The sequence below is a fragment of the Pan troglodytes genome, chromosome 7, assembly GCF_028858775.2.
Source record: "Pan troglodytes isolate AG18354 chromosome 7, NHGRI_mPanTro3-v2.0_pri, whole genome shotgun sequence".
Lineage (NCBI taxonomy): Eukaryota > Metazoa > Chordata > Mammalia > Primates > Hominidae > Pan > Pan troglodytes.
In genome coordinates this window covers 140,410,509-140,431,343 of record NC_072405.2, presented here as the reverse complement: position 1 = coordinate 140,431,343, position 20,835 = coordinate 140,410,509, and the positions used below count along the sequence as shown (strand labels likewise).

General features: G+C 40.0%; 1 protein-coding gene and 1 non-coding gene across 14 annotated transcripts in view; one reads left to right on the top strand and one right to left on the bottom strand.

Annotated features, from left to right (window-relative positions):
- ASAP1 (ArfGAP with SH3 domain, ankyrin repeat and PH domain 1) overlaps window positions 1–20,835 on the top strand; it is a 391,937-nt gene that overhangs the window by 265,076 nt on the left and 106,026 nt on the right. For all 13 annotated transcript variants that reach the window (XM_063817373.1, XM_054657023.2, XM_009455915.5 and 10 more), the window contains 3 exons: window positions 10,157–10,232; window positions 11,601–11,687; window positions 19,251–19,351. In XM_063817373.1, the coding sequence (XP_063673443.1) occupies window positions 10,157–10,232; window positions 11,601–11,687; window positions 19,251–19,351 (264 nt within the window). The remainder of the gene's footprint in view (window positions 1–10,156; window positions 10,233–11,600; window positions 11,688–19,250; window positions 19,352–20,835) is intronic.
- Window positions 16,088–16,243, bottom strand: LOC112204295 (small nucleolar RNA SNORA12). Its single transcript, XR_002937866.1, has one exon. It is a non-coding gene; the product is annotated as a small nucleolar RNA SNORA12 (small nucleolar RNA).

The following is a 20,835-nucleotide window of genomic DNA, read 5'->3' as shown; positions in this document are numbered from 1 at the left end:
ACTGCCCCCTGTACTTCATTATTTGTCTTAATCCTCTTCATATCTTTTCTTCATCTCGTGACTAAATAAAGTGATATAATGACCTTTTTCAGCTAAATGGATAAGAAATAGTGTCTTCCATCTTCAGTGTTTTATACAAATCAGTAGCTCAAATTAGGGCTTAAAAATATTGTCTTCCTTACAAGAAGACAAATACTTACAAATACTTCTTCCTAAATTTGATCGCCTGTGAAGCTCTTATTACAGATGCATGATCCCCTGTCACTGAAGAGTCCTTTCTGATGACCCCCTACCCTGACTCTCTTACTTGGCATTTTGCCTTTTTTTTTTTTCCTTTGAGACGGAGTCTCACTCTGTTGCCTGGCTGGAGTGCAGTGGTGCAGTCTCGGCTCACTCTAATCTCCGCCTCCTGGGTTCAGGCAATTCTTCTGCCTCAGCCTCCCCAGTAGTTGGGATGACAGGCACACGCCACCACAACCAGTTAATTTTTTTTTTGTATTGTTAGTAGAGACGGGGTCTCACCATGTTGGCCAGGATGGCCTTGATCTCCTGACCTCGCGATCCACCTGCCTTGGCCTATTATTGCACCATTTGCACCATGTATTTCCACCTGGAGTCTTCAGTTTTGTTTTGTTTCATCTAAATTAAGTGAATTTAAATAGTTTGGGCATTAAGAATACTTTGCATTTGTACATGGATTCCTATATTTTGTGTTATATTTTGAGAAATACCATTGTTCTACACTGGCACCATTTTTGTTTGCCTATATTGCAGGGCTATCTTTTTGTTATGTTTGTGATTCTGTGGTGCCACATTTGCTTGTTTACTTATTGGGTTAACTTTCATGGGTTTTCTGGTAGAGTCTGTGTGTGAAAATGTGCCAGCTACACATGGAGACTCTACCAGAAAAGTAAAGTCTGTATTAGTAAAGTCTGTATTCGTTGATGGAAATTATACCGAAAATAATGCAAGGACCTTCCAGAAGTGGAATGGACAGCTCTCATAAGCAAAATAATGTAAAGGTCGTTTGGACTAGATAAAATACTCTCAAAAAAGTTAAATTCATAATTTCCTTTGATCTTTCTTATTCTTTTCAATAGTTATATTTAGAAAGATACCTGTATTCAACTAAAACTTTTAAGGAGGTCAGCATTAATATTATGTCAAAAGCACAAAGCTTGGATTAGACAAATTAGATGAGTCAACATTTTGGCTCTGCAGCTAGTTAACTGTATTCTTAATCAGGTACTTCACTAAACCTCAGTATACTCACTCGTCAAGTTGGGTTACGATTCTGTAGCAACCACCTTAGGGTTTTTGTAAGGCTGTAAAAAGTGAAAAAGAATGCATGTGGAATGCTTAGCCCAGTGCCTGCGACCTTGTATGTGTTGACAGCTGTGATGATTCTAAGTGGCATTTAAAATTATTTATTTATATATTTTATTGTCTAGGATATTTCTCTTAAGGAAAACCTTTTTGATGATCAAATTGTTGTTTACATAAATTTGATGATAACTTTTTTTTCAAAGTAAATTCTACCTTATATAAGTGTCTTTCAAAAATAAAAATAATATATTGAAGTAGAAAGTTTTCACCTTCTTAAGATTAAGTTTGTTTATTGAAGACCTGGATTAACTAACTTACTTTTGGCTTTGTAGTGTGGTTGGGCAGTTATGAAACTTTGGCCTGTGTTCTAATGGTCCCTGATTTTAGTATTGGGTGGAATTTTTTATCTTTCATCAAATTTAGTTTTCCTGGAAACATTTAATTCCTTTGAAAGTTTTAAAGAAATAAGTGAATCTCTCAGTCTCCTGAATTCTGCAGTACTTTGGCAGCAAAACTGATTTCACCTGACTTTAGAAATCTATTTTCACGTTAAATTCTCTAAGTTTATAAGGAAGAGTTTGGCCTACACAAACAAGAGTTTTGCAAAATAGAAGATGCTTTGTAAAGTATACATATATTAGCCTTCGCTAGTAATGGTGATTCTAACTTGTATAGCTAATGCATCCTCCCTTTATTCTCTTATTCTTTGCTTTTTCCCTTTCCACAAATATGTATTAGTCTTTTACCAAAGATCAGCTACTGTGCCCAGTTCTGGGACAGAGATAAAGCAAGGCTTTTCCGCTCAGGAGTTAATTGTCCAGGTATAGGAAGTAAGTCAGATCCATTATTAATCATAATGGGGCTGGACAGTGACGGGTACCATGGAGCATCAAGAGGAAGAGAGCCGGCTGGGCGCGGTGGCTCACGCCTGTAATCCCCGCACTTTGGGAGGCTGAGGCAGGTGGATTATTAGATTACAGGAGTTCAACACCAGCCTGACCAACATGGCAAAACCCTGTTTCTACTAAAAGTACAAAATTAGCCAGGTGTGGTTGCGCATACCTGTAATCCTAGCTACTTGGGAGGCTGAGGCAGGAGAATCGCTTGAATCCAGGAGGCGGAGGTTGCAGTGAACCGAGATCACGCCATTGCACTCCAGCCTGGACAACAAGAGCAAAACTCTGTCTCAAAAGAAAAAAAAAAAAAACAGGAAGAGAGACATCTGACCAGGAGGACTGAGGAGAAGGTATTAGCACCTTGAAGGAGGTGGTGGGACTTGTCATTGAACTTGGAGGATAGCTAGGATTTTGTTACCAGATTGCAATCTGGTAGACGAATGTCCCCTAGGTCAGAGAGAGATCATCAGAAGAAAACCCTACACAGTAAAAACCTTGTAGGGAGAGAGATGTTCTGAGACATCAAGTAGTAGAACCATGTTATAAGGGGATTCAACTAAAAGTTACTCCATGGTTGAACCCCAAGAACTCTATCATAGCAAGAAGCCAGAGTAGTTTCCTTTATTCTTTTCTACTTCTGTCAGTTCCTCAAAACTCTTAATAGGCATATTGTATGGACCTGTTAAGCATTCTCTATGTAGGTGTTTTTTGTTTTGTTTTGTTTTTAAGATTTATTCTTCTCAGTACTTACTTCAGTTCCCAAAGTGATTTTCAGTACAAAGTCAGCTGGTATTCAACAGTGAATTTGCCTAGGTAGTAATAGTCACGACACTTCAGTGTGGATAAAGCTACTACACTGGAGAAATAAATAAAGGGAACAGAAAAGAAGGGCTTTTAACTGTTTCCAACTCATTTCAGCTCACTCACTAATTACTGCTCAATTTCAGACATGAACATTGTCGGGAACATGCTGCTTTCCAAACAGACATATCCTCCAGTTCACCTGCTCCTTTTACCCCCTCACAAGTGTCATTATGACCTGCAGAGTTAACAGCATTTATAAACATTGCTTTATTATCTGTCATTTTACAGATAATAAGAATAATAGCTAACATTTACCGAGAGCTTATTTTCTGGGACGAATTATATAGGCCCTGCCTCTAAGTTCCTTACATGTGTTTTCTCATTTAATATTCCCAACACTCAAGAAATTGTAGCTCAGAAAGGATCAGTATTTTGCTCAAAGTCATGTTCATTCATTTAATAAACGCTTAGTAAATGTGTCACAGCAGACAAAGTAAGCACAGGAAACCAAATAAAAATATAAATTGGACTTCAAAATTAAAAACTTTTGTTGATGGAAGTATATTATCAAGAAAGTAAAAGACAACCCACAGAATAGGAGAAAATATTTACAAAATATTTTTCTGATAAGAGTCTGATCTCCAGAATATATAAAAAAAAACTCAACAACAGTCCAGGTGTGCTGGCTCACACCTATAATCCTAGCACTTTAGGAGGCCGATGCAGGAGGATCACTTGAGCCCAGGAGTTCGAGACCAGCCTGGGCAACACAGGGAGACCCTGTCTCTACAAAAAATAAAAATAAAAAATTACCCAGGTGTGGTGGCACACGCCTATGTTCCCACCTACTTGGGAGGCCAAGGTGGGAGGATCGCTTGAGCCCGGGAGATCAAGGCTGCAGTGAGCCATAATGACTTACTCCAGCCTAGGCAACAAAGCAAGACTCTGTATATTAAAAAAATTGTACACACACACACACAAATGGCCAGAAAAACACGTGAAAAGGTGCTCAACATCATTAGTCAGTGTTAAGTACAAATCAAAACCTCAATGAAATAGCACTTCACACCCACTGGGATTGTTGTAATTAAAACAAAAAAAGTCTTGGTGAGGATGTGGGAAGATTGCAACCTATGCATTGCCAGTAGGAATGTAAATGGTGCAACTTCTTTGGAAAACGGTTTGGGAATTTCTCACAAAGTTAAGCATAGAATTATTTAAATAAAATGTGTACATGAATATTTATAACAGCGTTATTTACAATAAACAAAACACGGAAACACCCAGATATCCATCAGTTGATAAAAGGTTAAACAAAATGTGGTATATCAAAATGGAACATTGTTCAGCCACAATGCTGAATGTGAATGAAATATTGATACATGTTACATATGGGTGAACATTTAAAACATTAATGCTAAGTGAAAGAAGCCAGACACAAAAGATGGCATATGTTCACTAACTCAGCAGCTCTCTAAACCTCTTCGTTTAGAAGATTTTATAGAGGTTTTATTACATAGGCATGATTGATTAAATCATTGGCTGTTGGTTATTCGCCCAATCTCCAGCCCCTCTGCCCTCCCCAGAGGTGGGAGGAGGGGTGGGGCTGAAAGTTCTGAACCTAGTTGCATGGTTGGTTCTGTGACGAGACTAAAAAGAGATTCCATGAATTGTGTATAATAGTGCGGTGACTGGTACAGAGTAAATACTCAGTTACATGTTAGCTGCCATTACTGTTACTGTTACTGATTTTTGAAGATCTTGTTATGTTACAGTAATTTATAGAGAAAGTGGCTAAGAGATAAATGAGACATCCTCGAGGTAATTTTCCCTTCTATTTGGAAGATTTATGTGTTAAGTGTAGTGATAGGTAGTCAGAACTCACACATGTGCTTCACTTTCCAGCTAACAACACTTTTATCTGTAGTAGCTCATCTGATGCTCCTTGAAACTAGAAAATGTCCACTTTGGAGATGAGCATTCTGTTATTCAGACAGGGTGAATAACTGCCCAAGGTTACCACGTATAGTAAGGTTTAGAGCCAAAATACAAAATATGATATGGTTTTGACTCCTAAGCCTTTTTTTTTTTTTTTTTGGAGACGGAGTCTTGCCACTCTGTCACCCAGGTGGGAGTACAGTGGCGTGATTTCTGCTCACTGCACCCTCCACCTACTGGGTTCAAACATCAAGCAGTCCTCCTGCCTCAGCCTCCCAAGTAGCTGGGACTACAGGCGCATGCTGCCACGCCAAGCTAATTTTTTTTTTTTTTTTTTTTTTTTTTTTAGTAGAGACAGGGTTTTACCTTGTTGCCCAGGCTGGTCTCGAACTCCTGAGCTCAGGCAATCTACCCATCTCGGCCTCCCAAAGTGTTAGGATTACAGGCGTGAGCCACCACACCCGGCCTTTTTATTTATTTTTTTTTCTTTTTGAGTCAGAGTCTCACTCTGTCACCCAGCCTAGAGTGCAGTGGTACAATCCTAGCTCACTGCAGCTTCAACCTCCTGGGTTCAAGCGATCCACCCACCTCAGTCTCCCAAGTAGCAGGGACTACAGGCATGTACCACCACGCCCGGCTAATGTTTGTATTTTTTTTGTAGAGACAGGGCTTCACCATGTTGTCCAGGCTGGTCTCAAACTCCTGGGCTCAAGCAATCGTCCTGCCTTGGCCCCCCAAAGTGCTGGTATTACAGGCATGAGCCATGTGTGCAGTAGCCCTTGCATGTCCACTGAACTAGGACCAGCTAAAACAGAAGAGAGAAAGGAGGAACAGAGAAGCCACTGGCCTCTGTGAAATGTTTTGGCAGGTCGTGGTGGCTCTCTGTCTACCCTGTCCACAGCTGGAACTGTGACCCTCAAGGAGAAGAGAATGAAGCTCAGAGGGACAGTGCAGATGACAGCATGTCACCCTTTGCTTTTTATGGTGTCACTGATACATTGCTAATGACTGCCATGGTTATTTTATTCTTCTACAACTCGTCCTCCTTTCCTGCTCCTATTTCTTACCAAAACTAGAACTTGGCCCTCCCTGAAATTACTTTCTGCAAGGGGCTTGCCTCCAAATTATTCATCCCAGAGAAAATGTTGACTCTTTAATTTTGTTTTAACTGATTAATACGTGATATCCTTAAGAAAAAAATTAGAAACTGAAGTTAAGGAAGAATGAAAAAACCCTGTAATCTCCTCACTTAGATGATTACTAGATTCATGTATCTGGTTTGTTTTGTTTACAAAAATGGGATTATGCTACAGATTAAAGCAATTATTACATTGATTTTGCTTAGAATCTGGGTATGTAACAGTCTGAATAATTGAAGCAGAAGGAAAGTAAATTTGTTTGGAGTCTTCAGCCTTGTAATTGGCAGGAATTTTCATTTTTATCAATGCCATTTCAAACTAAAACAGTTCCGTCTTTCTCCCTAAAATTTATAATGTGTTCTTCAGTATTTCTTTTGTGCTGTTCAAATATTTGCTTATTCTTTTTCTAGAGTGTTGTCCAGTAGAACTTTCTGCTATGGTGGAAATGTTCATACTCTTTACCATCTACATGGTACCCATTGGCCACACGTGGCTACCGAGCACTTGAAATATGGCTTATGAGACTTCAGGAACAGAATTTTTCATTTAATTTTTAATAGCCAGATGTGACTAGTGGCTACCATATTGGAAAACACAGATGTAGAGCATTCTCATTGAAACTCACCTTTAAAAAAAAAATTGGGAAGAGATTTAATTAGTGTTCTCTTATTTTTAAAAAATGTTTATTTCAGTAGTTTCTGGAATACAGGTGGTTTTTGGTTACATGGATAAGTTATTTAGTGGTGATTTCTGGGATCTTGGTGTACCTGTCACCCGAGCAAAACTCACATTTTTTTAAAGCATAAAGATTAAATTCCCTTTATGTTAAAAGTGAAAATGAAATACCTTTTCAAAAATATCTACAAAGAATCTGTATCCCTCTGCAAAGGAAACAGTTCCTTATATGACAAAGTTATGCAGCTCCGGGGAAGAGAATGATTTCTTGAGCACATGCTAACTGCCCCACACTTTGCTGGGTAGTTTCACATGTCCTATCTGTATTATTTGCCCATTTACACATGAGCAAACTGAGGCCAAGAGAAGTTAAATGACTTGCCAGAACACAGATTCTTGGTCATAATCATCTGACCCCAAAGCCATTGCTTCTTCTGTTGTAAGAAGTCCTGACAACGTCCATCTTAAATTTAAATGCTCTACCTTCAAAACTTTTCTCCAGAAATCACTTAAGTGCAGTATCAGAGACCAAAACAGATTTTGCTGTGATTAACTTTGTACCCATACTTTTAACTCCTGGGCATATATCCCTTCCTTGATGTAGAGGATGCTGGTTTCAGGTTAACACTTATAGATGGCCTGCTCTGTGCAGAACATTGCCAACCTCTCCAGGTCTGGCACTTAGGCCTGGGCCCACATGCTCAGTGAAGCTGCTGCTTTGACTGTCAGGTCTAGAGAATACTGCTTATGGGGTAGCAGCCGAGCTGAGTCTTGATAAAAGAGAGTTTGGCAGGCAGGTTGATAGGGTTTGGCTCCATGTCCCCACCCAAATCTCACCTTGAATTGTAATTTCCATAATCCCCACATGTCAAGGGCGGGACCAGGTGGAGTTAATTGAGTCATGGGGGCAGTTTCCCCCATGCTGTTCTCTTGATAATGAGTGAGTCTCACGGAATCTGATGGTTTTTTAAGTGTCTGGCATTTCTCCTGCTGGCATTATTCTCTCTCCTGCCGCCCTGTGAAGAGGTGCCTTCTGCCATGGTTGTAAGTTTCCTGAGGTCTCCCTAGCCATGTGGAACTGTGAGTCAATTAAACCTCTTTTCTTTATAAATTACTCCGTCTTGGGTATTCCTTCATAGCAACATGGGAACGTACTACTACACAGGTATAGAAGGGAAGGGCATTCCAGGCAGAGGGAATAGCATATGCAAAGGCTGAAGTGGGGAAGGATGGATTGAAAAAGAACAGGCAACTAGAAATAATGTAGCATGGCTAGACCTTGGAGTTTTTAAGGGAAAATGGTAAGAGATAAAACAGAAGTATTCAAGGGTCAGAACATAAACTTTTAAAATTCTATACTGAGAAGTTTTACTTGCATCGCTATAGGCAGTGCCGAAAACCCAAATGCTAGAAAATAAGGGTTTAGGCCAGGCACGGTGGCTCACACCTTTAATCTCAGCACTTCGGGAGACCAAGGAGAGCAGATTACTTGAGTCCAGGAGTTGGAGACCAGCCCAAGCAATGTGGCAAAACCTTATCTTTACAAAAATAAAAATTAGCCAGGCATGGTGGGGTGCCTCTGTAGTCCCGGCTACTCAGAAGGCTGAGATGGGAGGATCACTTGAGCCCAGGAAGTCGAGGCTTCATTGAGCCACTGCACTCCAGTGTGGGTGACAGAGTGAGACCCTGCCGAGAGAGAGAGAGAGAGAGAGAGATGAGGCTTTACATGTGTTCATGTATTTTTCAGTTAAATGGTTAACTAAAAGGCCATTTTTATCTCTCATCCCTGTTGCTGAAAAACTTTCTAAAGGTAGTATTTTTCTTCTTTATTTCAATAAGGTTTCTTTGCCAAAGATGTCAGCCTTAAAAAATGTTGGAACTTGTAGGATTTCAGTAATCACTCTGAAGGCCACTTCTAATAGTCTGTGTTATTGCCACTGAACACTGAATATACATATTAAGCTTAAAATATGTCTCTTAAGATATGCCTTAAGCTGGGCGCAGTGGCTCACACCTGTAATCCCAGCATTTTGGGAGGCCAAGGTGGGCAGATCACTTGAGGTCAGGAGTTCAAGACGAGCCTGATCAACTTGGTGAAACCCTGTCTCTACTGAAAATACAAAAATTAGCCTGGTTTGGTGGCAGGCATCTGTAGTCCCAGCTACCCGGGAGGCAGAGGTTTCAGTGAGCTGAGATCACGCCGCTGCACTCCAGCCTGGGCAATGAAGAGAGACTCCATCTCAAAAAAAAAAAGATATTCCTTAAAATGTCTTGATATTGCTTCATTCAGTCTGCTTTGTGTTGGGCCCACTGTGATAGGGAGATGAGACAGTCCTCATGCTCAAGGTCCTCGTTGTTTGTAGGGAGACAGCAAAACAGATAGTGTTTTGAGAAATAGTCTGCTGTAGGGACATGGTTAGAGAAGCTTCCAATAGGGCAGAGAAAATTCTAAACACGTTTTCTGAGGCATATTGTGTATTTTTCTAAACTGATATCAGAGACTGGGTTCCTGAGTGGAAGTGTGCCACCTGAGACAAGAAATCTTCACTTGCTGGTAAAGAACGTGGATCAGAATCTGGCAGACCTGGATCTGAATTCCACCAGCTCTGCTGCTTACTAGCTGCAACTTGACCAAGTTTTATACATACTCTGTACTTCAGTTTTACAAATGGAGATGAGATTGAAGTGCTTTAATTCATTAGAGTTGTGTACATGAAATCACTTGTGTAAAGTGTTCAGTGCAGTACTGGGCATGTGCTAAATGCTCCACAGATATTAATTCTTGTTATTTTTCAGGTGAAGTCATGCAACCATGTGTTGTAGGATAAAGCTTTCCAAACCCGTTGGTATTATTGCTTTGAATTCTTGTGTTTCAAATATATGTTGGAACACAGGGATCTTTGAGGAACTGAATGAATTTTGACTTTTCTCCTGCCTTTATCTGTAGTTCCATCATATTTCTCCTTATAGTGTCCAGATCAACCTCATGATATTCCACTGGTTAATGTGTCCTTCTCTCTCCTTCGAATTCAAATATGGTTTAACTGGGAAGAACTGTTCTATGTATAGATGCATATGTACATTATGAAATCACTGTTTTGGGACTGCAACTGTAATTTCCAGTGTCCTTGTGATATCTTCTATCAAATGTCAACTGACAGCCATAATTTATTTGTTGGTTCATCTTTATAAAATGCCGTAATTAGTTTTATAACTGTCTTGTATAGATAAATCCATAGAGAATGAGTATATATATACAGATAAGTGTATTTTCAGATTTTGTAGGTTATTATAGTTCCTTTTTTTATTTCCACATAAGGAAACAAATACTCTTTTTTTAATATACTGGTGGTAAATCTCTGATTTTTTTAATTGTAGTTTCTTTCAAGATGGCTTGAAAACAGCTGATAAGTTGAAACAGTACATTGAAAAACTGGCTGCTGATTTATATAATGTAAGTTCTTTATAAAATACATGCAGTTTAACTTGCTTTCATGGATAAGTTTCAGTAAATTTGAAATCTGTATTAGAAAGGTGTTAAAAGCAGAAAAGATTAAATGATACGTCTGTACAAACCTAGGACAGATAACCCTTCAGTTTAAGTCAGAGAAGTCATCGATGGTCAAATGCTCCAGAGTCCTTCTGGGGCCATAAGAGGAGCAGGGAGGGGAGTATACAGCCATCAGTTCCAGATGGCTCTGCATTTACGATTCAGTTAGCATCACATTTGAGTGTTCCTTGGTCAGCAGTTGCAGAAAGAATGCATGATTGTGGAAGGATAAAAATTGACTCTGAATAGGCAGGTTTATAGAGTTTTTGGGGGTTTTTGTTTGTTTCTGTTTTTGTTTTTGTTTTTCAGAGTCTCACTCTGTCGCCCAGGCTGGAGTACAGTGGCACGATCTTGGCTCACTGCAACGTCCGCCTTCTGGGCTCAAGCAATTCTCGTGCCTCAGCCTTTTGGTACAGATGGGGTTTCACTGTGTTGCCCAGACTAGTCTTGAACTCCTGAGCTCAAGTGATCCACCCGCCTTGGCCTCCCAAAGTGCTGGGATTACAAGCGTGAGCCACCATGGCTTTGATTTATAAGGGTTTTTGTTTTGTTTTGTTTTGTTTTGCATGTTTTATATTATCTCCCTTTTTTTAGTGTCTAGGTCTAAATGTATATATTAGAAATGGTAAAGTTGTTGCCCAAAAATCATTTGGGGGTAAATAAAAGCGTATATATTATGAGTATGAGTAAATATCCTCAAACAAAGTTTTATAATTACAAAGAATGCCTTTTATATAACTTTAAAAATGCATAGCTATGTATTTTTTCTGATTTTCTTTTAGTAGTTAACATGGTTCAGGTTACAGTTAAGTCCCAAGTGGTTAAAAAAAGCAGCACTGATCCCTTGTCCCCATTTCATGCTATGTAAACTTTGATGTATGCATTGGCCCATTAGACTCCTGGTCATTCTTAGGATTCTCTCCTGGACCATTTAATCACATTATGGTATTTTCATTACCACCCTTTGAAAAACCAGAAGCAAATAATCTCAATGATATTTCTCAAGCTGTTTAGAATAGTACTTCAGAGTTAACTATCTAGCTTAGATAGGTTATTTAATAAGAATGCATGTTGCATTATTCACTAATTTCAAAACCCACTGCTGCTTTTATAAGATGAGAAATATCATATCAAAAATGAGACAGTATAAAGGACTTTTAGTAAGAAAACCAACTATATAATAGAATTTTGATGAGTGGTATTTTTGGATAAATTAAACTCTGCCTGTGAAAGTGTAAATGGTAAGTAATAGAAGTAATTTTTTTTTCATAGATAAAACAGACCCAGGATGAAGAAAAGAAACAGCTAACTGCACTCCGAGACTTAATAAAATCCTCTCTTCAACTTGATCAGAAAGAAGTAAGTGGTTTACATGTTTACAACAGGGCTAACAGTGTAGGTAAGGCTGCTTGTAATACCCTTTGTGTTTCCTGATCTGCAAGACAGGCACAGTGATATATAATATGCAAGTATGTACCTACCATAAGCCCCATGTAGAAACTGTATTTTAGTTCCTTTTCCTTGCTTATAGGAAAGATGTTCTGGGTATCCAATTCCATGACTCTGGATTTTTTTTTTCTTTTTTCTTTACTTTTTTGAGACAGGGTCTCACTCTGTCACCCAGGCTAGAGTGCGGCGGCAGGCACACTTATGGCTCATCGCAGCCTTGACCTCAACCATTCCACCTCAGTGTCCCAGGTAGCTGGGACTACAGGCACATGCCACCATGCCTGGATAATTTTTGTTTATTTTTTGTAGAGATGGAGTTTGACCATGTTGCCCTGGCTGGTCTTGAACTGCTGGACTCAAGCAATTCTCCCACCTCGGCCTCCCAAAATTCTGGGATTACAGACATGAGCCACTGTGCCCAGCCCCATGACTATAGATTTTCAATCCTAGTTTTGAAGACATGCACTTCAGGAGCATATGCTGAAACATAGTACATTCTACAACTTTCCTCTTTAGACCACTTCTGTCTTTCTGGGCAGCCAAAACAGGCATGTCTCATTTGCCAGGGAAATATTTTGATGCAGAATCCTACAGAAGCTTTGCCCCACAATTAGGAAATTTGAGGTGAGTTGGTCCTTGGATATTGAAAGAGCATAGAATGCATGGTAGAGGCTGGATGAATGCAGCACAGATCCTTAGTTATAAATGTCATTTGTTCAAACATTTCATTAACACCTGCTGTGTGCCAGGCACAGTTCTAGGTACTAAGCTTTAGTCCCTTTCATCTAGTAGCTCATTATCTAGTCAGCCATATGAACAATCCATCATGCCTAAAGTGGTATGGATACTATTAGAGATACATTGGAAGATGACTGCAGCCAGACAGAAACCTAAAAGACCCAGAGATGGAAAACTCCCCAGCATATTCAAGGGGCTGCAGACATTTTGGGGCAGGATGGGTAGAGGAGTCAGAAATGCAGTTTCTGAGGTAAAAACTCAGACCTGACTACGGAGGACCTTGGGTGTTGTACTAAGGGACGTAGACTTCGTGATAAGGATAAATTAAATAGTAAGCACCATTTGTTTTCTGGGAGAAATTAAAAACGTGCCTGTTTTTGTTGTGAAATTATGGGTTAAATTTAAGAGCAGTGGCTCTTGCCTGTAATCCAAACATTTTGGGAGGCCAAGGTGGGAGGATCACTTGAGCCCAGGAGTTTGAGACCAGCCTAGGCAACAAAGTAAGACCCTGTGTCTACAAAAAATTTTGAAAAATTAGCCACGCATGGTGGCATGTGCCTGTAGTCCCAGCTACTAGGGAAGCTGAGGAGCCCAGGAAGTGGAGGCTGTAGTAAGCTGTATTTGTGTCACTGTACTCCAGCCTGGGCAATGGAGGAAGACCCTGCCTCAAACAAACAAACAAAAAAAAAATTAAGAGCAATATTTAATAATAATAACATGAAATACAGCATTTTTATAGTCAGTTTTTAAATACTATCACAACAATAGCAAGTTCACTTATTTTAATTTCTAAAATTTCTGAAAGGGGTTTATGAGTCTAAAACAAAACAACTCCCATAAAACATGGGAAGCCCTGCACTAGTGACACTAATCTTTTAAAGCAACCCTGAAGGTTTTCTTTATTGAGTGAATATAAGCCTCTATTTTTCTGGTTCTCCAAATCCAGGTATATGCACTGGGGATTGGTCAAGTGAGAGAAGTCTATAGCACTGTAACACTAGGCATCTGCTAACCTGTGGAGTAGGCAGAGTGGCCAGGAACATCTGTGTACACTAAGGCAGTTTCTGCATCCATGTCATTCAGTCTCAGGCAGTGACTGCACCTGTGGTTTGAGGCCTCTGACTGTGATTTACAAGAATTTCCAAGTATTAGACCCCCAGTAGACTTCAGACCGAAGCACAGATATGCCATGCATGCCCTTTGAAGGTGCTTATTACTGACATATAAATCCTAGGAGAAATGTGGTCTCTTTGAATGATTTCTCAGTGTAAGAGCATTAAAAAGACCCAGGTAGAAGGGAGTACGGGGTGGTAGATTTCAGTCTTGGGAGAATATTGTGAGGTTTTTTGGGGTTTTTTTGTTTATTGTTGTTTTACTTACTGTATGTACTTAACCACTCCCTACCTTTGTTTTGTCACACAGTATCACCTCTTTCCTACATATGGAAGCTTTCTTGAAAAATAAAGAGGAGGACTGTTACAACCCCTTTTTGTTTTGCGTGGAGACTTAAGTATTCTGCTCATGCTAGCTAAAGAACAAAGTTGCATATAAGCCAAAGGAATGTGTACATGATGAAATGCACATGATTTGATTTAACCCCACCCCAGATTAATAAATGATGAGTTTTCATTAGTACCTTGCATCACAGAGTTTTACAAGTAATACATTGATCTTTCACAACATGCCTGTTCCTTTCTCATGCTGTTTATCATCACTCATTGCAGAATATGTTTAGAAGATAGTGATTTTTCATGACTGAGATTAAATGTGAGAGGAGACCATCCACAGAGAGTTCTGATCATGGTACTATTTGAAAAGAATGTCAAGTAATCTTAAAGATTAACTGAGGAATCAAAAGCACCCAACAAATCATTTAGCCTACTCACCCCCACCGGGTTCTAACTTGGCTCCATTAAAGAAAGTTCCAAGAATTTTAGTTGTGAATAGGATCCCTGGAATTTCAGCAAACTCATTTTTTTCTATTAAGTTTTTATTGTCTTAGCAAATAAATGTTCTATGAAATTATATTAAGCTTTTGTAATAGCTTAATCTACAAAAGAACTATTTGCTATATAACTATTTTTAGAGTTGGAAGTAGGTTTTTGTTTTGGTTTTTTTGAGACGGAGTCTCTGTCGCCCAGACTGGAGTGCAGTGGTACAAATCTCGCTCACTGCAGCCTCTGCCTCCCAGGTTCAAGTGATTCTCATGCCTCAGCCTCCCAAGTAGCTGGGACTACAGGCATGTACCACCACGCCTGGCTAATTTTTACGTTTTTAGTAGAGACCGGGGTTTCACCATGTTGGCCAGGCTGGTCTCGAACTCCTCAAGTGACCTCAAGTGATCTGCCTGCCTCAGCCTCCCAAAGTGCTGGGATTACAGGCATGAGCTACTGCGCCTGGCCTGAAAGTATTTTAAATGGTGATAAGTCATATTTAGGATATACAGAATTATTCCAAAAATTACACCTGTTTTGTTTGAATTCACTTATGGACTCAAAACCCCATCACATTATCGTTTGCGGGTTTGACAGATTCTTTGTTTCTGTTTTACTCATGTCACAGTATCTGTCCTGTAGCCTGGTCCCAGAAAACTATTCAAATATTTAGAAAAATGAAACAGAAGGAATCTTTTGCCCACTCCATTGATACCTTGCATTAGAAATTTTAGGCTTCTGTAGTAGAGGTTTAGTTTTAAATTGGATACCAGAAACATTTATAGCCCCATTAAATCAATGAATGTATAATTGCTTGCACTTTTAAAAGATTTGAGACTCTACCTCTTAATAATACATTTTATACATTAATAAGGTTTTCAAATAAGAAAGTGATTTGTCTATACTAATAGAGAATAGGAAATTAAAAAGGTTTTAAGTTCATTGTTTATGTTTTATGTTTTTGCCCAAATGAGTTTTTCTGTTTCCTGAATACATAATTTCCGTTACACTATCAAAGGATTCAGAACCTATTTCATTCCTTCAGTGTGTCAGTTTTTAAATTGTTGTTAATGTTAATAAATGTCCAGTATCTACTTTCTCAGGAAAGAAAATCCTCTTTGCATTTGTCTAGAGTGCCCTGCTTAGCAAGCTGAATGGCCATCATTTCTCAAAGAGCACAAGTAATAATTGGTGTGACTTTATTAAGCCATGAAACTCATTCATAGTTAATTTAGGATTGTTGATACTAAACTTCTGAAACATACTGCTTCCTTCCTGCTCAGTTTAATGAGGTCAAACCCTGGAGTTTAGCCACTTTATTCATCTTTAAAAGCATATTAGTTTGATGTAAAGCAAGCACATTCACTCCGAGGAGTTTGTTATTCAGAATTTAAGGTTTACTTAAGCTAGTAATAAATATATAAGGAACGTCTTAATGATACATTTACAGAATATAATCGTTTTTATAAGTTGTTAGTGTCTGAATCCTTGTTTAAAAGAAGTATTTTTATTTTTTAAACTTAGTGTTTTATTTTAAAGGTTAGCAAAGGTTAAGATTAGAGATACATAGTTGCTTGTTTTTGATTGAGTGCCTAGTAGTGAGACATCCATTTTTGTTTTTGTTTTTGTTTTCCTGCCACATGTGGGAGCCATTCTCTGATAGAGGAAAGGCATGAAAGGCTTGAGAGATATCTCATTGTCACAGGCCTTTGCCAACTCCAGTATAATACATGTGGCAGTGTTAGGCCCATTTGAAAACTTAACAAATGTGCCAAAAAGAAAACTACCACGAGAGATACATAGTTTTAAAGTATTTGGACAGACCTAGGAATTATGTGGGCAGATGAAGAGAAGTCTAGTTCCGTAACAAGGGTTCCAAGGAAGAGGGTTATGAGTGAGCACCAGTATACAGGGAAATTTTAGATTTTGTTTTTTTTTTTTGTTTTTTTTTTTTGAGACGGAGTCTCCCTCTGTCGCCCAGGCTGGAGTGCAGTGGCGCAATCTCGGTTCACTGCAAGCCCCGCCTCCTGGGTTCACGCCATTCTTCTGCCTCAGCCTCCTGAGTAGCTGGGACTACAGGCACCCGCCACCACGCCCGGCTAATTTTTTGTATTTTTAGTAGAGACGGGGTTTCACCGTGTTAGCCAGGATGGTCTCGATCTCCTGACCTCATGATCCACCCGCCTCAGCCTCCCAAAGTGCTGGGATTACAGGCGTGAGCCACTGCGCCTGGCCATGTTTTTAATGTTTCCGGAAGATACAGATAGGGCAGAGATCCCTGACTCCAAATTCATAATTGAGTAATTTTCATGTGATTTTGTTGGATTAAAGCAGAAAGCCCTGTGGATTTCTTTAATCCCTGCCTCTTGTTTTGTCTCATGCCTCAGTTCCCTGCAACCCAATCCATTTTTCTTCATTAGGATTATGAACACACTGCTGCCTCTCTTAAAAAACAACAACAAAACAAAAACCTGTTACTACTGTTGTTACTAGGGACTGTTGCTGGAGGTATTGGTAGGGGAAGGCTGCTCTTCTTGCTTGTCTGCTATTTAGTACAGTCCCTCAGTCCTACCTCCATTTAGAAAGTGTGAAAATATCTATTAGGGAGGACTTAGTGAACCACATTACTATAGAATTCAAGGCTATAGGCCCTGATTAAAAGTGAACATTTAGGTCGAGCATGGTGCTCACACCTGTAATCCCAGCACCTCGGAAGGCCAAAGTAGGAGAATTGCTTGTGTCCAGGAGTTCAAGACCAGCCTGGGCAACACAGTGAAACCCCATCCCTACAAAAAAGCAAAAATTAGCCTGACATGGTAGCACACACCTGTAGTCCCAGCTACTCAGAAGGCTGAGGCAAGAGACTCATTTCAGCTTGGGAGGTTCAGGCCGCAGTGAGCTGTGATCACACTATTGCATTCAGCCTGGGCAACAAAGCAAGACCCTGTCTCAAAAATAAATACATACATATGTATTTTTTAAAAGGAAATATTTAGGGAGAATTTTGCAAGAAAATCCTAGATTCAAGTCCATGCCTCATCTCTCCCAAATGATTAATATTGTCCAATTAAATGTTTCATATGGAGGGAATCTGGCCAGTTATAAACAGAGAAATTATTCAAATAGAAAATAACTCAAGTTTGTAACCTCTTTAATGTGAGTCAGCTTGCCTGGTTAAGTGTACAGTAAGCTCCCAGTTACCTACACAAGAGAGCAGGACAGTGATATGGTGAGAGTGTGAGCGTCCATGTCAAAGCCAGGGCTTGCTTATGTTGTATACTCAGGGTCCTTAATACCTGGCTTTTAGGAGGTATTCAGGACATGCTTTTGAACACGGAATCTATGATTTTCCTTTGATTGTTACTTTTTGCATCACTGAACATACATTACTTGGCCCAAAAGGATCCTGAGTGTCAGAAAGAAGCCATCCTGGCCTTAAAGGTATTTCGTACACAAGTCAGTAAATAGCCAGTGGTTGGTTCAGCTTACCTCGACACTATCACATTTCAGGTGTTGTTTATGAACTGGATATATTTAAGTTCTTTTCCCTTGGGGAAAAATAAAAAAAAAAAGTCCTGCTACAATTTGTGGCTATTCCTAGATTTTCTGAATAATTCATTTTGGGTTTCACTGAGGTATTGATTCCCTATACATACACATTTGAGGTTTGTCAACCATTTTATCTTCCTAAAATGTGTGTGTGCCTCACATTCTTCTATTTAGCCGTGTTTCTGTTCTCACGCCATATGACCTGAAATAAAACCTGATAAATACAGACATTTGATTGTCCTGTCACCCAAAGTTTATCCTGAATCTAGAGGTGTATGTGTTTTCTGGTATTATCTTTACAGTGATATTTTCTGTGTACATTATATAAAATGCTTAAATTATGGATAACATTTTCAATGAAATTAACTATATTTTCAAATGTTCTGCCTTTTTTCTCTGTTTCTTTTGCCCTTCCTGATCGAAGTCTAGGAGAGTAAGTCAATACTTTTTATGAGAATATATTGTCCTACTTGTATGTCTAAAGACCATGTTCTCATTCTGCAGTTCAACGTTGTTGATTTTATTTCTTACGTTTTCGTAATGTAATGGCTGTTTCTAGTCATGTAGTCCTTAGAAACTATGGTTAAATATCAGTGGAATGCTAATAATAAATCAACCTTTTTTACATCTATGTTGTTGGTTTGGCCCTTGTCAACCTCCACGACATCATACACTTTTCACTGCTGTAGAATTGTCTTAATTTAAAAAATGTGGTTATAGGTATATTTTACAGAGCACTAATTACAAAATGAGAGACATAATAATTGTTAAAACCTCGCTTAGAAGGTTCCCCTTTTATTTGGGGGCATATTGGCAGAATGTGTAAAGGGAGAAAGGTACAGCCTAAGGGAAGAACATGTTTGGCTTGCATGGACTTTATTTTCTGGTCCACTTCATTTTTTCCAGTCCCTCCTGTGTTTGCCTCTGCCGCTAGTGTAAACTGGATTCAGTCTTACAGTAGTCTGTCTACCAGTGCATTGTGCTTGTTTGAATTCAGTTCAGAGTAGAGGTGGGTTTTGAACTAGAAATCAGAGACCCAGACCCCAGCTCTGCCTCGGACTTGCTTTGTGACTCTGGCAAGTGTTTAGCTGCCCTGTTTCCTCCTCTAAAATAAAGGAAAGGACCTGACAGCTCTTAAAGTTCCATAATTCCCTTAGACCCAGACCAGTGCCAAAGGCTCAATGGCAGAATAGAATCAAAGATGTGAGAATTGTCTCTAGTTTTTGTTTAATCTGTAGTTTTTCTTTCCTAGGATTCTCAGAGCCGGCAAGGAGGATACAGCATGCATCAGCTCCAGGGCAATAAGGAATATGGCAGTGAAAAGAAGGGGTACCTGCTAAAGAAAAGTGACGGGTATGTATGAGCCCAGCCCAGTGTCTCAGCGTGTGATTAACCTAGAAAATGTTTCCAGTCTCTCATATAGGGAAACACACTTAAAATTTTATAATACGCTAGCTGCAGACCTTTAGCACATTGGTTTTCTTCAAGTAAATCCGAGATTTGACCAGCTCTCTTTAGAAGAAACAGTAATTGCTCTGTGGTCCCTAAATGGCACTTCTGTCTTGTAACGTGCAATTATAGGAAGGCAGCTACTGAGTAGCACATGCAGCAGGCAAGTGCTGACCTCATACCCACCCACCTCTCCACTTTTTTTTTTTTTTTCCCCTGGGTTCACGCCATTCTCCCGCCTCAGCCTCCCGAGTAGGTGGGACTGCAGGTGCCTGCCACCACGCCCGGCTAATTTTTTGTATTTTTACTAGAGACGAGATTTCACCATGTTAGCCAGGTTGGTCTCGATCTTCTGACCTCGTGATCTGCCCACCTCAGCCTCCCCAAGTGCTGGGATTATAGGTGTGAGCCACCGTGCCCGGCCCCTCTTCCCTTTTATTCACTGCAGTTTTCTCTGCCTGATTGCTCACCAGGCCACCCAACCTTGGGTGTCACCCTTGACTCCTCTTTTGCCTCTTGTATTATAGCCAATCTGGCAAAAACTCTTCCATTTCTAACTCTGAAAGTAATATACTCTTGCCATCCCCTCAGCCCCTGCTCTAGGGTGAGCTGCTGCTGTCTCTCCTGGAGTATTCAGCGGCCTCCTAACTGGTCTCTTTGTATCGCTCATTCTGCTTTTTCTGCAGTTCACCTTCACACAGCAATTAGAGTGGTCTTTTAAAAATCATAAAGCACAGCCGGGCGCGGTGGCTCACGCCTGTAATCCCAGCACTTTGGGAGGCCGAGGCGGGCGGATCACGAGGTCAGGAGATCGAGACCATCCTGGCTAACACGGTGAAACCCCGTCTCTACTAAAAATACAAAAAATTAGCCAGGCATGGTGGCAGGCACCTGTGGTCCCAGCTACTTGGGAGGCTGAGGCAGGAGAATGGTGCGAACCCTGGAGGCGGAGCTTGCAGTGAGCTGAGATTGCACCACTGCACTCCAGCCTGGGCAACAGTGCGAGACAAAAAAAAAAATCATAAAGCATATGATGTCATTCACCTGCTTAAAATACTCCAGCGGCTTCCCTTTGCATATAGCATCTCAACCCTGCCTTCCTGTCCCACCTCATCTTGTTCCATTTTCTCCCCTGATCCTGCCACATGAGGCTTCTTTTCTGTTGCTTAAACAAATGATTCTGCTTCACAGTAAGTGCATAAGTAGAATCTTCATTATTCCCTTTAATAATTGTCTTTTTGGAGGGAGGGGACAGGACCTTGCTCTGTCTTCCAGGCTGGAGTACAGTGGCACCATCACAGCTCACTACAGCCTCCCAATTCCTGGGCACAAGCGATTCTACCACCTCAGCCTCCTGAGTAGCTGGGACTATAGGCACATGCCACCAT